Source organism: Pieris brassicae, chromosome 7 (genome assembly GCF_905147105.1).
Source record: "Pieris brassicae chromosome 7, ilPieBrab1.1, whole genome shotgun sequence".
Classification (NCBI taxonomy): domain Eukaryota; kingdom Metazoa; phylum Arthropoda; class Insecta; order Lepidoptera; family Pieridae; genus Pieris; species Pieris brassicae.
Window position 1 is genome coordinate 20741398 of NC_059671.1, and position 19772 is coordinate 20761169.

General features: G+C 33.4%; 1 protein-coding gene across 1 annotated transcript; it reads left to right on the forward strand.

The window, feature by feature from the left end:
• The first annotated feature begins 4923 nt into the window (after positions 1–4923).
• Positions 4924–19083, forward strand: LOC123712333. The gene is made up of 9 exons (XM_045665360.1): positions 4924–5002; positions 15130–15218; positions 15771–15835; positions 17075–17181; positions 17571–17650; positions 17871–17944; positions 18306–18456; positions 18530–18609; positions 18959–19083. Exons 1-9 carry the CDS (start codon positions 4988–4990, stop codon positions 19063–19065), a joined length of 768 nt encoding a protein of 255 aa, XP_045521316.1. The 5' UTR covers positions 4924–4987; the 3' UTR covers positions 19066–19083.
• Positions 19084–19772: the final 689 nt, after the last annotated feature.

The window sequence follows — 19772 nt, forward strand, 5'->3', positions numbered from 1 at the left end:
ACAATACAAATAAATGAAATAGACGGCTGGAAGCAGTCCACGGTCAGCTTCACTAGGCATTTTCGTTTGCGAACTAGCGAAGTGTGGAGCTGGCTTCCTGCTGTGGACTTCCTTGGGAGATACGACCTCCAATAAATTAAAAGAGAGCACACTCCTCCTTCAAATCTCGTACCCACTAAAATTATGTCTATGGGCTGTTTATGGGCGTCACGTAGACTCGTTTTCTCCTCTATAAAAATAGTTTTTCTATGAATAATCTTTGATATTTTCTGGTTTTGCGTACGGCTTTTATTTCAAAGGAATACGTCATATTACATCAATAAAAAGAATCACGGCCAATATGTTTAGGAATGTCATCTCATAAATACAATATGCAAATATATGTAAATACACATTCTGCGACATTTCTTATAAATAAAGAATAGTTACGTAATTTCTACGCCCAGATGACGCCTTCAACTTGTTTTAAACAAGACGGACTTTATGTTTGAATCTCACTTCAAAGGGCAGCTCATGTCTGAGCGTCGTGATCAGCAAGGAAACACCTGGAGCGGAGAATCTGTTTCCTTCGGTTTCTGTCCAGTACCACTCGTATAACAGTGTAAAGCTATAGCAGGACAATGAGATTTTCACTTGATCGGTCCATCTGGTTGGTGAACGATTATCAACCACGATCCGTTTCTCCAAGTTCTCATCGCCTCTGCGTATTGTATGGCCGAAGTAAGTATATGTCTATACGAACAATAATCCGTCAATATTCCAGCCGCTTTGGACCCAACAGGCAAGGTCAAAACACATCCGATTTGTGTGATCCTAGGATGGAACGGGCTTTAGTATGGGATGCCACTTGAGTGGAAACGTCAGCCCCGTCTCACCTCCCGCACAGCTCAGAAGCTGTCGCGGCCGCAGACATGGCAAGAAAAAAGAGTATTTCCTTTCTTTTTTTCCCTTTTGAGACTTGTGAACCTTGGGATTCAACTGCATAGGCGCTAATTAAACATTTGGCGCCTGATAAATAGTACCAGTAACCCCAGAGTTCCTTTCTTGCGGTCAAAAATTTTTAAAGGTATTTTTTTTTTCTGGCTGTGTATTTGTACCATAGATTTGACACCAATTGTAAATAACTTATCATTATTTTATGTTCTTATTGTAAAATTTAATATGACATTTACATATTTATATATGTCTGATTGTGCGGATATTTGTAGTTGATCGATTTAACCACTGTACCACTATCTTGGCAAATAAACGATTCACTATTATTATTATAAAAGAATAAGTATCGCAATACAGCGAGGACATGCTGTCAAACATACTTTTTAAATTATTTTTAGTTTTCTATTTATACATTTTCAACTATTATTATTACTATGTAGGTTAAGACTATTGTCTCCAATAAAATAAATACATTAACTTCTAACATACCTCTTGCATGCGTGTCGGTGCCCCACCTATGTATATTAAATCTAGATATAATCAATGTTGCCTTGTTAAGATTATAGGTACTTATTATATTGTTGTGTTATGTGTTTAAGAAAATGTAAACGAAGTCGAAATGCGCAGTTCTATGTTAAAATTACTGTACACATGTTTATTAATACTCCACGTGTCATTTTAATTTACGTTTTACACCTATATAATTGGCCCTCTAAAATATTCACATAGATTATATTCTCACGAGGTTGTGGTAAAGCACTCGTAGACTAATGCGTGATATAATGTCTCATTTTTTATAGAACAAGGTGCGAACGGTTAGATCACGTGATGCGAAGTTAAACCACAACTCACACTGTCAGTACGATCCTTGCCAGCCTTTTAATAGGTACTGTCTTTTTTTGATTGACTCTAAGTCAAATTGATTTGGAAATACCATGATTTCATATAGTTCATTAAAACTGAAAGGCGCAGTGCGTATAACATTGAAGAGATCATATATTTGCTACAACAAATAGCCCTGAGTTCTTGACTCGAACGTAATAACGAAAAACGCACACATTTGTCAGTCGCAGGGATAAGGAAACATATTAGTATAGGAACAACACATCAAATGTTACGATTGGCCACGACAAAAAATTATGGATCACCCGCAACAAAAATTATAAAATAAAATACAAAATTCGTACAGTGTACCTACTCATTATTTAATAAATTTATTAAATATGTTTTGTGTAATAGTGAGCTGAATATGCCCCGGGGCACCAATGAAGTGGTGACCCCCTGGCCCCAAATAATGAAATGAAACAAAATATATACGTTGAGTTTTTCAATTAATAATTTATTATGAAACCAAGTTGATTCTTTTAGTATTTAACAAACGTATATAATATAAATATAGATCAAAGATTTCTGTTAATATTAAGGAACAGTATAATCATATTTGTACAAAGGTACAGCATCGAAAAAAATATCTTAAGAATGTTTACGGCATTTAGTTCCTGTGTGTTGTAAAAAGTCACTTTGTAAAAGTAATAAAAATAATCTTCCCTTTGAAATCTAGTAAGTCGAAAATGACGCACTACACAAAGTTGGTGAGTAAACTTCTTCAAGGAAAGAGTGATTTGTGGCTTACCGTCATACAAAACCCAATTTACCACAACTTTATTCAAATTTGTAATAAAAGTTATTACGCAATACCTAGAAAAAACAATTTCCAGACAGTAAACAAATACACAATTATTCAAAATATTTAAAGGATATATCTACTGAGAAATCCAACACGGCATTGCACGGTGCCAGCATAGCACTAATCTGTATTTAAAAAAACACCTACGCGTACAAATGTCACTATTTACCTCACAAGAGGGTATATATTCTTTTAATTATTTCAAACGGAAGTTTTATATTATAGTTTTGTCATACGGATCAAGAATTTAACAAAATTATTAATAATTTTAAATATATTTTACAATTGCTGATTTGACATGGCTGATTGTCATACATCAATCAATCAAAATAAATTTGTATCACGGCTTAATCTTCTTCTATGGAATGCATCCACCAGTATCAATTCCTATCAACATTGTTGCGGTGATATACAAGAAATATACGAAGACTTAATATTTGTTAATGATTATTTGTTTGATATAGTATGATTAATATTTGTCTAAGTAGTAAACAACGGATATTACAGTAATTAAAATTAAATTTTAAAGGTGTATTTAGTTATTAGTAATCTTACAGCTAAAATACATATTATAAAACAAAACACTTAGACAATAAATAAAGCCAATACATGGATAAACAATATATGAAACAGAAAACATAAGTAAGGACATTAATATTTGAAAAAAAAACTGAAATTTAACATAAAATAAACGAGAAATAATACTTAATATTTCAAAGGAAAAAACTAAATTGTTATTGTTAAATAAAGTCAAAGTCTTCCCGCATGTTTAAATATTTCCTTATATACTCTTTGGTGTGGTGGAAAACATCCTCATAATCATATCATAGTTAGCTAAAACCCAAAACTTTGGCGAATTACGCATATAATTCGTGTTTGTACGAGGCACATAGAACAATTGTAAGTATCTTGTCGCATACAGTTGAGGCATTCCTAGAGAAATTAACGACAGAAAAAATATCGTGCAACAATAATAAGTCTTGCTGACTCCAACGACATTCTAATGAGTCTAAATTAAAATATTTGCAAGAATCTGCATAACTATAGAAACATTGATACTGTTTAAAACTAAGGAATTTCACAAACTGTTTTCGTATACTATCGACAGCTTTTATATATTATTGAATATATTTTCTTACTTCCTACCTCTTAATGTGTAGTTATTGGCTTCGCGCCAATTTTCCGTCAACTATCGATGAGAATAAATCATTCTCTGTTTTGTGGTAACTCGAAGGTAAGTTTAATTATTACAACTCACTAATGAATCAATTTCCGGGAGATTTTATTAGAGAATATTAAAAGCATTTAAAATAACTCCCTGCCATTATTTCAATGTGTAACAGTGACTGTTTTCATAAATCTCACATTATGTAATCAATAGTTAAAACTTTGTAATCCCGGCAGTGTGGTCAAGATAGAAATGCTCGAATCAGGAGCGTGTATTGAAGGTACTTTTTTGTATCTCCTGGCCTAAACATTTTAGTGATATGAAGTAGATACACATTCGGTAATTTAGAACTGTGTAATATAACTTATTCGTTGTCATTAAAATTAAAATAAATAGCGTTACAATCTTTTTAGGTATGACTTTTAGATTCCTGTATCTGGTTCATGATTGTTAATCTAATAGGCAAGTAAGTGATCAGCCTTCTGTGCCTGACGCACGCCGTCGACGTTTTGGGTCTAAGGCAAGCCGGTATCCTCACGATGTTTTCCTCCATCGTTCGAGCGAATGTTAGATACGGACATCGAAAGAAAGTCCTGCACAGCCGGGTACCAAACGTACTACCTCAGGAATAAAAGTCGCACGCTGCCAAGCCAACACTGTTCATAATCATTTCAGTTTGTTAAATCAAGCGTCAAAAAACATTGTTTCACTAATTAAGGCTTATACGTACTTTTGTGACAATTCTCTATTCCAATAAAGAGTGCAGGAACACCTAGATTGCATGTTAAACATATAGGCGTTAAAATACCGGCACATTCTCAACTGAGTACAAATATTTTTTTTTGTATAAATTCTTTAAAAATATTTACAAGCTATATGTATCGTTTAATTTGCGGCACAAACAGTACATTTTTCTTCTTAACTAACAGGAGGCAAACCTTACAATAAGGATATATAAACAACTTATATATATACTTCCCTTCCTATACACCACCTTTTATAAAGCAAATTTTTTTTTTTTGTAAATTGGGATTTCAACCCAAGATCTCACGATCATGCTAACCACTAAACGGCGAATAAACACTATGACACATTAAGTTGCGCTTACGCATTGCTGCGTGTGAGACTTGATATAAGGCTGGCGCATGCGTCCCACACGCAGTACTGACTTGTGCTGTGTTCTGTGAGTGAGGAAAATGCCGGTACTAATTGTAAGTAATGTGTAGATATTTTTTACGAATATAAACGCGAATAATATTTTCGTAACTCAACGTATTAGCAGGTGTAAAGAGATGTTTTAACATTGAGATATTTATGATGTATAATAATTTTCTTTTTTTTCCGATTTTCTATTAAAATAAATTTTCACATTCAAATACTTTAATATCTGTTTACGAAATACGAAATTTTCAACTTAGGGTCCTTCAAGATTACCAATTATCAAAAGTCCAGCAACGCACTTACGAGCCTTCAGGCAGTGTTTGTGTTCATGGGTGGCGGTATGAATTAATATATTTTTCCTATAAATGTCATTGCCTTTTCAAGTTATTTAAATTTAAATGTGTCTAATGCTTTACAAATATTGAATATGAAAGACGTTTAAGGGTCGTTCAAGATTACAGCATACCAATTACTAAAAGGCCGGCAACGAACTTCCGATCCTTCTGTATAATCAGCGGTATCATTTTTATTTTATTTTTTATTTATTTATTAAATCTCATACATTAAGTCAAGTATAATTCACAAATAGTGAAGCCTTGAAACTCCGTAATAAGACATATATCCCTTCAAGAAATATAAGAAATCAACATATTCTTAATAAATAAATTTACATATTTTAACCATCTCTCAACAAGGAAGCGTAACAAATCGTAAAAGGCCGGCAATGCACTCGTGAATCTCTTAGCATTGTCAATGTCTAAGTGGCGATACTTTACATCGGATGAGACGCCGGCCATTTTGCCCCCTATACGATAAAGAAGGCGAGATGACGAAACCAACACTACAATTTTTTCTAAAGATTTACTGACTTTTGAAATTCTCAATAATTAAAATGATTTATTTGTATTTTTTTAAACATTTATTTTACAATTAACGGATGGCGTGGCCTAATTCTAATTAAAATAAAATCACAAACAGTAACCTTAAGCCTGCGACACTTAGTGCAGATTTCGTGAGTTTGAATCTCGGCTGTACATAGATTTTTCTACGTGCGTAATCAACACCTGGTGAAACTGTAAATGCAAACACCATTAAGAAACCAGTATATCTCCCTAAAATTACATTTATCAGGCACAGAAGGCTGATCTCCTAATCGTCTACATAAGGACCTCAAAATAATATTTATGGAGGACAATAAGAATACGTTCCAATTTGTTACTGCGGCTGACTAAAACCTTATATAATAAGCGACAGTTAGCCATTTGTTCCTAACAAATGGCATTTCTTCAAAATGCAGTACCGGTATTATTATTTAAACTAGTTATATCAAACTCATTTAAACAAGATTATTGTGTAGAAAAACTACCGCGGTATTGTTTAAAGAAACAACTTTTTAGATCAGATTAACACTTCCTATGTACCCGCTTATCTTTATAATATTTATAGTTCTTATAAAGGTTGTCTGGCAATCTTGTCTTTACGTAAGGACAATAAGAGTATAAAGTTTATTTGTTTAGCAGTACCATCTTTTTTTTTAAATATTAAATATTAATTGTCGTTTCTTAAAGGTTTAATTTTAGTTTTCTTTTTGTCTATTCCTGTACTTATGTTTTCTGTTCCATACAATTTGTTTATCAATGTAATCTGTTTTCTATATTGTCTAAGTATTTTCTTTTGTAATATTTGTAGCTGTAAGATGAAATAATTATTAAACTTAAACTGGTCATTTCGCTTTTCTATAGATAATTTTTAAAATTATTATTATTTATAATTATATCAAAATAAGACTGGTAATTTTCCTGTTTTATACTCGTGAACGGGTGCTACATGTGGTGACTGATAGGACTTGAATGCGTGTTTGCGGCGATGTTAGGTTTTTCGGTGTATTCGCGTGGTATTCCCACGGGAATGTAAGTGCGTACTCCTATTTCACCATGCCTCCTGCTGATAGAGGACAAATCTTTGTTTTCAATTTATTTTGTACTTATTAATTACTCAAGAAGTCACGTGGAAAAAGTGTATTGGTTGCAACTGTACTGTGCTGCGTACGGCAGCGGTGGCCGTGGATACATGAGTATTAAGAAGAAAGGTACACAATTGTAATTAGTTAGGATTTGAAGAAATTGTATTAGTTGGGGAACAAACTATAAAATTATAAATTGAGGACATAATTTATTAACAAAAAGGTATTAATTGAAATAAAAATGCGTCTAGCGTAACCCGTGAAAACTAAAAACTGTCTAACAAAAAATTTACGATCGGCCGAGTTCAAATATTTTGGACTACCCTCATAAAAAATTAATTAAACTAAAATTATGTATTTCGAACAATAGCATTTATCCGAGTACTATACAAGACTAAGTCCATGTCATATTTAACCTTAGTACTCGGCCTTCGACGGAGTGAATGCTCCTCAAATTCTTCCACTTGCCTCTATTTCTCGCGTTTGTGGTGGGCGTCCTCTCATTCTTCTTTTTCCACATTCCAAGTTCTTCTTAACCCATACGCCTTCACAAATACGATACCTGATTTGACCTTATCACGTTGTAAGCAAAGAAATGTACAAACGTTTTGCGAGGGATAAGTTAGTGATTAAGATCGGAATTGCGTGGCTTTGCTACCCTAGGCAGCGAAGCTCGCGAACACTTCAAAAACTCATGGATTTTTTATGCATTGCTGATTCCTAGTGTTTTTTTATATTCAATTAAGTTATATGTATACATTGAAATAGTCATGCGACACTTAGGGTAACATGCAGACTAGTGTTAAATGTAACTCCTGTAAATCAATTTCGCGATGTTTTTGTCACAGTAGTACTGCTGGCGTTAGGTTACGTTAAGACTCTCGTACGACCATAATATCTGTTTTTGACATAGGGCTGATAGTTTGCATCATATAGCATAAATCTCGTTTTGTACAAATGTGCGCAGGTTTTCTTTGTCCCATACGTTCTTTATACTCCTTTTAAGTATTTTAAGCATCTTACTGACAAGGACAGTGTTATGACATAAATAATATAAAACAACTTAATCAGTTTAATTACACAATTTTTTATAATCTGATTCTTGATGATTGAAAATAACAAAAGTGTCCCTCAGTTGAGAATCGCATTTTTATTTTGTTTATTTACATCGATTAATAAGTAAAATTAGGATTCTATTTGTCGTAGCTATTTCCTCAAGACCAACAACCGTAAAAACGATTGCATCACAACAACGCAACTATTATGCTATAATTAAAGTTGACATATCTGCGGGGATTCGCATCGTTACTGCTCAATGGCCTCATTTTGTATGGAAGTTACTTAAAACTACGCTTAGGAAATATAAAATGCCTTAATTGAATAAATTGATGGCTTATATCACGAGGCTCGTGCGGCTTTGTCAGAGGAAGGGCTAAAGTATCAAAACGATGGATAGTTGTTTTTTTTTATACTAAATATTTCAAGATTATCATAAGTATGCAAATCTGTCTGTTTCAAGTGGAAATGGATAGGCCGCGCACTCGGAAGAGAATCCAATCCTCAATCAGGCCCTTGATTGGAACCCCGCATGGAAAGCGGAATCGTGGCCGTCCCAAGCAAATCTAGCGTCGTACAGTTGCAGATGAGGCAACGAGAGCCGGAGCGACTTGGAGCGGCTTGAAATACCTGTCTCAATACCGAACGCGATAGAAACTCACTGTGGACGCCCTCTGCCCTACCTAGGGATTATTTACTTTGATTATCAATTAGTTTTGTGTTTAAAAGATGAGTGTAAATACAATTTGACGGAAAATGAAAAAAGAGTTCTTCAGCTTAGAATCATGTTGAGTTTTAATTATTAATCGCGTTACATTTGTCTATAACGTTTTCTGAGAGAAAGTATAAAAGTATTCCTTTTAGATAACATCAACCAAAGTTCAACAGATAGCTTCTATTTTTGTGTATGTATCAAATACAAAACAAAACGTTTTAGTAAGGTTGGGTAGCTAAATAGAACGGAAATTCTAGAGTATATAATCAATATAATTATATCGTGGACTTCGCATATGGACTTGCCTGTCTACCATATAGCGAATTATATAATATTTCAGCCATACAATGCATAGACGCGATAAGAAGAGAATCTGAGCATGGTTGGTAACACAGAAAGCAAAAGATCACGTGGCCGCTCAGACTTGACCTTCCGACTAAAGAGAGAAATAATCCATAGATTTTATACCTGGTCCATACTTCCTTCTACTTCGAAAAAGATTGTAGTAATGTCACTGGGTCTACAAGTTTATCGGTCCATCTGTATCTTGTGTAGAAAATACCTTTAGGTGCTTCTCGAAAAGACGACAAAACATCAACTAATATTCAACTTTAATCCTCACTCACCTTCTAGCTTAATTTTCTTATTTGTGTAATCCTAGAGTTGCTAGAACTAAAAGTATATAAGATACGTAGTTATACCTACGGCTCGCTTATCTGCTACATTTAATGCTCCGGTGCAAAGGCTATCTCGCCCTTACAACTTAATTACTAACTTAATGAAAATATTTTGAAACATTCTTCCTACATACCGTAATTTTGTGTACAACTATGAAGTATACATATTGTTTTAGGATGTATAAATAAATTTAAAATCTTTGTAGAACGAATTCATACAGTTCATGACTTCTTTTGTTCGAAGTTTGTGTTTGTTTAACATAATGTGCAATTTATCACGCGACTAACGGTAACACCGTTTTTCTTTTTGAACTCGGATCTTAGACGACATTATTCGTGCGTTCAACTTAACATAAGACTATTATAACATTTTACTGGTCTGGTAGTGTGCCAGTGTGTGATCAAATTTGTATTTTTCTTCTGTTATTTTTGTTACAAATGGTAACTGTTAGACAGTTTAATACTTGTTAAGGCTTTTGGGTCCTCCTAAGTTTTAAAATAATCAATAATTTATTAACAAAGTGGTAGGCAGAGACTACATACCTCCACTTACTACGGTTCTGATATAGCTCTCTCTTCATAGGACATTCACCCGGAATGCTCGTTGGTTATGGTTAACTTGTCCCTTATTTATTTATTCATTTAGGAAACAAAACAGATACATCTCTAAAAGTATTAAAAAAAACATAAAATTAACACATTGCATATATCCACAAAAAGTTAGTCCTAAGTTAGTACCTTCTCAAGTATCTTGTCATTACGTCCTGCTCACATTTAAAATATAAAATTTTAATTATATATTCTGACAAAATCAAATATACATATATGAAATCGCAAATCACTCTATCGAAAAACCGCAATAAAATCGAAACGTATATATATGGTACAGAGAGTTCAACAAACTCCCTAAATCATCAGTAAACGGCAAATTGTTTCTTCAGAAAAATGAGGTAAAAATGTAATTGTCATGTACGAAGCTGTTGATTTAACTCGTGTATAAGGTCTACTATTTTTTTAATAAGTTATAGTGGCAATTTTCATAACCTACATAGTAATAATATAAATTATTAAAAAAAAATAAAAAGAAAACTAAAACAAATTTAAAAAGTTTGTTGTGTTGCGATACTTATTCGTTGAGCGAGGAAATCACCAGCTCATCATGGTCATCATTACTATCTATAGGGTGCCAATTTAAATATTTAATTAGCGTCTGTGCACTTAAACCCACGGTCGAAGAGTGTCTACTCCAAAGGGAACCAAATTGATGTTTTAAGAAAGACTCTCCTCATTATTGTTGTCAATGTCGCAGCCAATTAGCCGTTCAATTAATAGCCTAGCCTTTTAACTCAACAGCGCCGTTTAACTAGCGGCCTGAAAGATATTCAGCCGTAGCGTTTGTTACAAGATTTAATATACTGAATATACTGTTTGAATAGTTTCTAGGTGACAGGAATTGGAGCTTAATTTAAGCTCCAAGTCATTTTCCTAGCTGTTTGATCTTCTAGCTTAATATCTTTCAGGCTGTAGATTGAACGGCTAATTAAGCTACTCTAATCTTCGAACCGTTTCCATGAAACTTACATAACACATTTTTTTATTGAAACAGCCTGTGGTAACTGTAGAACACCTACTGTAAATAATTTGATATGGTCTTTGAAATAAAATAATTACGCGAACGCCAAACTGTTCTAATTGTATTATACGGATAAAAATAGTACACACTTGTCGACGCCATAGATGCGACAGCAACGATCAAAGATGGTATTTCCCAGAGTTGCCAACATTAAAATATATTTATTGGTTATCTCAACAAAATATTTCAGTTAATAAAAAAAATCTCTTTCGATTCTTCCCTTAAAACTATAGATTCAACAAAGATAACTTACGGAGATCTTTCCCTTAAAAATAGTTCTTTAAGTGTACGAGACAGGGAGAGAGAGAAGTATAGTTTCTCCTAAATGCATGCATGCGCATGAAATAGTCACAGAATACATATTTATAAGAAAACACACAGACCTCACAGACATTTTAAACAAAATACTTGGAAAATATAATGGCGGGAAGTTCCTTGAAATGGTAGGTCCTTCCTTTGATTGAACATAGAGTAAATGTAAATTTAAAATTTGTTTATTTTTAAAATTATTTATTGTTTTTAAGACTTTACCTAGATTAGTTGATTTAATTTTTTATGAATGCGGACGTTATTGTGCCGCTTCACTCTTATACTGTTTTTAAACAATCAATTCTGTTTTTTATTCAGACTTTATGCATACCCATGAAGAGTCACATTGCCAGAAGGCTCACAAGTGAATTGCTAACCTTTTGAGAATTGTTCCCATTTTGAATTGCAATGTTCAGTTATAAATCAACAGTAAGATATAATTCAGAAAAAAACTTTGAATACAACTCCATTGGGTATACTTAAACAATTTAAGTATGAAGACAATTTAAGTGAGAAAAACAAAAACTTCCTCATTCAAGTTTACGAGCGGTGACACATAGCAAGGTCAAGGTCATAAGGACACAAGTGAAAAATGAAATAAAATATTAATTTACTGGGAACCGGTGACAATCACATATTTCACAGTAATAGATCTTTCTCTATTAGTAGGTTTTCTACGACTTTAATGCTTTCCGGATATTACTAACCTTTTTTTTAGTATCACAGTGTCCGTTTATATTTAGAAGGCCACAAACGTTTTATGTATTTGCGAGTTGTGCCCACGAGAATGTTTAAAGTGCGTGCGGAATTTCACTATGCCTACTGCTTATAGAGGACAAATCTTTGTTTTTTTATTATTTATTAATTACTTAAAGATGTCATGTGGAACATTGTGTAACGGTTGTAGCTCCTTACGTTTTGTAAAACAAAAAAATCGGCATTTAAAAATACTAGCGTAGAGTTTATTGCCAGTTCTTCTCGTCCAGTAAATGTTAAATTAAAAGCATTTAATATGTATTTCTTTATATACGTTCATATTTTTACATTTTGTTACCTAAATGAATAAATGATTTTGAATTGGAATTGAAATTTAGATACACAGTGTGTACCAACAAAGAACGGTTCGGTGGCCGTCGCTACACAATCTTATACTAGAATAATAAGTCCTGAGTACATACCTCGTTACAATATCTTCTTACCAGGAAGAAAGGCACACAATATTATCAGCCGTAAGGATTAGGAGAAATTCTATTAGTTTCGGAACAAAGAGAGGTTAGATTGATGCTAATACCTTGCCTCACGATAGTTCTCAATAACGTACTAAACACTCACTATAAAATTCTAAATAGTGGACGTAGCTATTATCAATTATAATTAACAAAAAGTATATATCAATAATAAAAATCTGTTTGATGTTCTGTCTGTCTGTTAAAATTATGTATTTCGAACACAGTGTGTATTTTCGCTGTATTGTAAAATACGCTATCTGTGGAAATTTATTTAAATTGTAATCTGTGTTATAAATCGTGTAACAAATCAAATTATTATCAAATCTGCTACATTAATGCTCTAGTGAATAGGCTATCTCGCTTTTAAAATTGATACATTTTGATAAATTTACAACAATCTTCCTAATTAATGTAATTTTGAGTATCACGCTCTTAACGAAGTTAAAGTTTTTTTGCTGTTTGCTTATTTGTTTTATGTATGCTGTTGTGCTGTTTTATGTATTTGTGTTTAATTATTTTCTTGATAGTTTGAAAGTTTTATGTTTAAATTTTCATGAATGTGTGTAAAATTTGTGAAGTCATATTTTCTTGTTTATTTTAAGCATACTTTTAGGACTTATAAATAAATATCCTTTGCTTAAAACTTCTGTACTTCATAATTAAAAAAAAAAACAAAATACTCCGTGTTCACAAAGCAAACAATATTATTGTTTACTTAAAACCTTACTTCGATCATTGTAAGCCCTTGGAATGAGAAAAACAAATTAATTATTGCAAATATATACTGAAGAGACATAGAATGGTAATTTATTGTATCATCGATTGATATTACTGATAATGCATCTAAGGGCTGGGCTATTTATACACATTGGAATCTCTATAGTTATAGAGTTCGAACCTCGTTATGTCCTCAGTAAGTCGAATAGAATTGCCGTTCCCTTCCGCTGAACTCTTCTATATGCGGTCCTCGAATCATTTAGACTTTGTAACTCGAACAAAATGTTATTTCCCTACGACATATTTATACTCTGTAAGTCGAGATTTCTCAAATTAAATTATATGTATCTCCAAGTTCTTATTAAGTCGAACACTCCTTTTCTCGATTCCACTATATATATATACATAATGTAAAATACAGTGTTGGGCTAGTGGCACATGGTCCATGAGATCGTATTTTTTCCCCGGCCGTGCACCAATGGATTTTCTTTCTATCACCATTCGAGCCTTTGTTCGAGTTCGAGCGCACAATAATCGCTCGAACGGTGAAGGAAAACATCCTGATACCGAGGCAGGTCTTATATTCAACAAGTCGTGGGTGTGTCAGGAATTTTGAGGCTCAGGCCTAAAAAGAGATAGAGATTTGCTCTATTTTACCTAATAGTACAATCAATATTCGAGCTACACTTAACACTTACATAACCTACTGGCCTCACGTGCGACTGAAGGATGGTCAACTTCTTGAATTATAATTAGATGAATCAAATGGAGGCGTTAGAATTGAAGGTTTAATAATATGGGTGAATGTGACAAAATTTTCTATCCGTAGTAACCACTATTAAGTGTTCCTAATAATGTATTATAATTTTTTAATGTAATAGTAGGCAAACGGTCTGGAGGCTAACCATCAGGTGATAATATGAATTATGCGATACCGCCGCACATAGAAACGCACATGGCCAGTTTGCTCGCAAGTGCGTGATGGATTCAAGAATTGGCACGCTCATTTCTTGAAGGACCTATTTCGAATTGGTTCGGATATACTTCAGTGGGTAGCTGGTTCTGCTGCCTTAAAAATATAATATTATAATAGCGGAACCGAAAGACGTTGTCCTGCATTTTAAGTGAATAGGATTAAATAAAGTATGGAAGTACCGACTGCAGCATCATCTGCCGGGCTGATGTGAATCTGAACCATCCAGGGCGCCACCCAAACGCATACAAAAAAAATCATTCAAATCTATCGGCCGTTTAAAAGCAGTTCAGTGAGATACACACGTATAGTAGAATTATATATATATATAAATATGTAAAGAAAATCACTCGGTATAAAATTTTGCAGTAGGTTTTATTTAAATTTGCCGCACCACCGCTGACACCTGACAGCTGTCACTGAGTGACGTCTAAAGAGAGGCTGTGTTTTTTAGCGTTGACACGGTTTAATTGTTGTGTATATTATTTTTCATACAGGAATAATGTAAGCCTGAAGTATTTTATCCTAATATTTTGTTAACGAAACGAAAAACGAAATTTTTGTCTTTAGTTTATTAAAACTACACCTATTTACTATCAGACGATATGCTGTAATCTGTTTCCGAAGCTTTACAGCTTGGCTCGGTCTGAATTGGCGTTTATCCCGCGGCTAGCGCAAGGGCGTCACCTATGAGACTCGAACCTCGGCTTCGCGTCGCGCGGTTGTCAATCGCCTGAAGAGCAGGCCATATTTATGACTTTTGTCCTTGTTCTCATTGAGAGAAACCAGATCACTAAAAATAAATTTGATTTGAAGATTTATTAAGCATTTATTTTTCATTAATTCCCGTTTTACTTAGTTACGGGTGAAAATTTTATTTTAATACATTAATTATTTTTTTTCAGTACTTAATCGGGATAGTTAGCGCAGCAGTTGCTGCTCCACCGGCATCTTCTGGTTACTACACTCATGAGCAATATCAACAATTAAATCCGTAAGATATTTTATAATTCCACTACAAACTATTTACTGCCTACATAGATTCCGAATTGCCTTACGACGAAACCTATTGGTAATATTCACGTAAGTTTTCCAACACCGTAGCGTCAATTTCCTATAGATCAGGCCATTTAGCCTTTCTAAAATTCTTATGTAAATAAAAGATATAACATTAAAAAATCTAATTGTTTACTTAAGTACTTAAATTATAGGTTTAAGGAAGCAATTACTAGAAAATTGTTAACAAAACACAGTAAGTAATCTTCAAATGTTTTGAATAAAAAACTGAAATACAAATTTCAATTATTTTTAAATAAATCTTGAATTTTATTTAAAAATCATTTTTTTAACAATCAAATTTCCCGCGGTGGGGCGAGAGCTCCACGTTGGGTAACACTCGTATAGAATCATGTAAAACCTCAAAGATGGTTACACAGGTTAAATATTTGAAATAAAAACATTCACATCGCACAAGATACTACCAAATTTATTTGTATAATATATGTTTTGTAGATATAAATAAGTGATTTCAAATTTCTACATACAGATTGGACTATTATGCGGGAGCACCGCAGTTAGAAAATTTCTACAGACAACCTCAACAGAAACAAGGTAAGAAGTAAAATAAAAAAAATGCTTCAATTCGTGACAAAAGTACGATTTATTTATATAACAAGTGTCCTGTGCGTCAGTGAGCGTGATAGAATACCGCGGTTTGTACGCGTATTAGTGAATGGTTTAAAATGTCGGTAGGCGTTAGATACCGTCATTAATTATATCACATAATTATTTAAAATTTAAGACTTTCAAATAAGTGATGGCTCTGGGAAGAAATCTTGTGTATCTTCCGGAGAGATGACAGGCTCCGACACGGAAACAAAGGAGAGAAACTGACCAAGTTGCGCCTGTAAGCTTGAACAGAGCACGCGAAACATTGTAAGCGACAAACTTGAAGAGGTAAAGGAAGAATTGAGTGTGGAGGAAATAAAGGAATGGGCTTTTCAACTGGCGATAAGGATTGGCGTAGTTGCTATAAAATCGGGAAAAACAAAAGCCGAGTATGTAAAGGAAGCGACAGGAGGAAGTTTTTCCCCTAATGGCAAAGTACATCCGTCTAAAGATGCGCTTGGAAGAATCCAAGAAAGAAATATAAAATCATTTAAAATCATTTGGGAAAAAATCTGAAAACCGAAATTATCCTTGACGATGTAGTTACTGCTGACGATGTCATTGCTGCCTTGTGAAATAAATCAAATCGTACGGGAGCAAATTAAGTGTAAAAACTTTGAAAGGAAATACAGAACAAGGAGTATGCTTGTACAATGCCTGGTTGCGATAGCAAAAATAATTCTGGAAGATTATGCACTCTGCTTAATTTCATTGAGTTTAGTGCAGGTAGGTCTTAAACGCCCCCTGCTACAAATATTTGAAACTAGGGCACACACGAGCGTCTTGCTCATCCACTGTAGACCGTAAAAATATGCTATAAGAGTGGAAAAGCGGGGCACAAATCTGCAAGGCCTACTAAACACTTGTAAGGAGGTGTCAATGTAATGACAAATGGTTGTAGCATCTAGTCACAAGGTTTCTTGTTAGAAAGCTAACTCGACCCCAGGGAGACCCGGCGGAGAATTTTAGTGGGAAGGGAAAAAAACTTAGTAAATTCAACAGACTAAAGATTTTTTTATTTATAGGTTTTGTTTCTTTTTTAGCATTATATATTTATACTCTGCCACAGGGACAACCTTTTTATTAATTCTTATTATTACTATGTAGGTTAAGAAAATTGTAAATACTGTATATTTGATTACTATGATTGCTAATTACCATGTTGTTATATACATTTTTCAGTGGCTTCAAATACTGATGATACCCCATCAAGACTGGAGACCCTAGACCCAGACAGTGAGGTGGAACTTATCCCTGGAGCACAGCAGCCACAGCAACCTCCACAACAGGTAAGTCGTATATTGTTATGACATAAGCCTTTTACATAAATACCTTTAGTATTGTTAAGATGAACTACTTATAACCACATATTTTATAGTATTATACAACATAGCAAAACTCTAATTGCATATTAGTAGAGATAGTAGTTAAAATAAGACATTAAGTTATTCTTGAGCTTGGTTTCATCGAAGACTGATTTTCGAAAATCTCTTGTTGTCTGTCAATTCTACTTAGCTATGGAAACATTATCATTTATTATATGAATATGCTTGGTAATTCATATGAAAATTGTTTGTTTGGAAATTGGAGCTATTGAAAATTACTAACGCCTGTTAAAAAGTTTGAGCAAAAGTTCTCTTGTTCATTTTGCTCCATAATGAAAATATTTTTGTTTCAGACTCCTCTTGCTCCAAATATCCCTGGTTTGATTCCAGGCCAAAGAGTGTTTATTGTTCACATGCCCGTACCAGGAATAAGGTATTTTAATTCTAAATGTTTTTCACTTGTATTATACAGGCTATTTTAAAAATATAATGTTAAAAATAAATCATTATATAATATAATGATCCATACTATAGTATACTTTATTAAAAATATTAGCAAATTAGGATAATTTACAATTAGTTAACTCACCTCAAAATTCGAAGAAAGAAACCTTTTTCTAAAAATTATTTATAAAATAATATGTATTTAATAGACCCGGAACAGTTGGCGGATACCAACCTGTTTACATCGTAGCAGCCGCACCACAAGGAAATAACGTTTATCCAGGTACGAAAATACATAATTTACACATTAAGTGGGATTTCAACCCAATCCTACCAAACAGGATACTACGAATATTAAATAACATGAATGAAACGAAACCCTTTGATGATTTGCATGTGATTGGTCCGGTTCTTTCAGACAATGATGTGTAATAAGTCAAGGTAAAATTATCACTCCATTTATCCAGGGTAAAACCATTACTGCAAGCTTATCGTGTATTTTTAATAGCAATTCCCGACTTCAATGTCAAGTTTTCGTAACACAGTTGTTTAGAGAAGCGAGCAGTAAAGGGAGCGAGAAAAGTCGCAAACACTAAACCGAGTAAAATTACGACGAGCAGTTATGTGTTGTATATGTGTTTTAGGATACCAGAACCCAGTTCTTCTGGATCCATCGGGACAAGTAGCTCAAGTGCCGTACCAAAAGCCAGGCTATCAAGGAAGTCCTAACATATTTCTGGGAGCTTCGCCTGTTCAACGACCATTTACGTTCGCCTACCCCAATCCAGCTTATCAGTAAGAATCCATAACTAAGCAAATTAATACTATAAGACGACATTTTAAATACATAATTATTGTTAATTTTCAGGACTGTTCCGGTTGAGAATACCCCAGGTTTAAACAAATTTGTATCCATTCAGGGACCAGCTCAAACAGCCGTTGTAAATCGTAAGAATTTAGTGTTCATTTTTAATAATTGTCTTCCTAATTGTCTTATCTTAGATAAAGAAGTTTGCTATAAAATTGTTCTTTTAAACCAGTCTCGTAAAATGTTCAAAGTATTTTTACATTATAAAATGAAATCTTCCGTCTCTTAGAACGCAACTCAAAATTAACCAAACGGATTTTTGTAGGATATTTCCCGATGTATAATAATATTATATATGAGTAAAATGACTGAAACTGTGAATGTTGTTGACGAGTTCACAAAAACTAACATTCATGGGCGACGGATGTTTTAATATTAAACGTCTATTCCGTGTTCGATTTAGATTTTATAACTTATTTATATTTTCAGAACCAAAGAATAAACAGAAATTAAGTCAAATGAGAGAACAGACCAAAGAAGAATATGAGCCACAAATGAATTCTCAGGCTTTAACAAATCAACGACCAAAACTGTAATAATCAATAAAAAAACGTGAAAAAGGTGTTTTAGGACATCACAGCTCTTTCCGACATTTTTTAAAATTTAAATCTATTCTTATGGAGCTATGCTATATAAAAAAATAGAAGTTTGTTCTCGTTCGGAAACAATGTTATTCTATATACGAAAACAATTGTCCATGAAACGATTTGGTATAATTTCTATTGTAAATATGTATTGTAGAATTCTTTATATAGCGTGTCTTTATACTGTATACTTATGTAAATAAATAAAAAATCTTTACAAATAAAGAAAGTAAATTTCATTACTTTTATTCCATATAAATACTATATTATTTTCACTAAAACTTTTACTATCTTTAATGTAACTTATACTTTCTTTAATGTAACAGGGGGAGAAACGGGCTGGAGGCTCACATAGGTGATACCGCCGCCTATGGACACACTGCCAGAAGGATCGCAAGTGCGTTACCGGTCTTTGTTGGGTTTTTTAGTGCGTGGACCGATATCTAAACAAACTGATAAAACTTAAGTTGTAAATATCAGATATTTTGTATACAACTAAGAAATTTAGCACACGTGCTTGGTTGTCTAAATAGATTATCATCAATCAACATCATCCAATTCATACAATACACTATCGTAGGTTCTTTGGTAATATTTATTTTTAACTTTATAAACTTATTAATTATTATAAGTTTTATGCTACTCCTATCGAAGCCATG

Coding starts and splice junctions, on each gene's coding strand:
- LOC123712333 (XM_045665360.1), top strand. Junction 17,182..17,570: donor CACAGCAACCTCCACAACAG/GTAAGTCGTATA, acceptor TTTTTGTTTCAG/ACTCCTCTTGCTCCAAATAT. Junction 18,457..18,529: donor TACCCCAATCCAGCTTATCA/GTAAGAATCCAT, acceptor GTTAATTTTCAG/GACTGTTCCGGTTGAGAATA.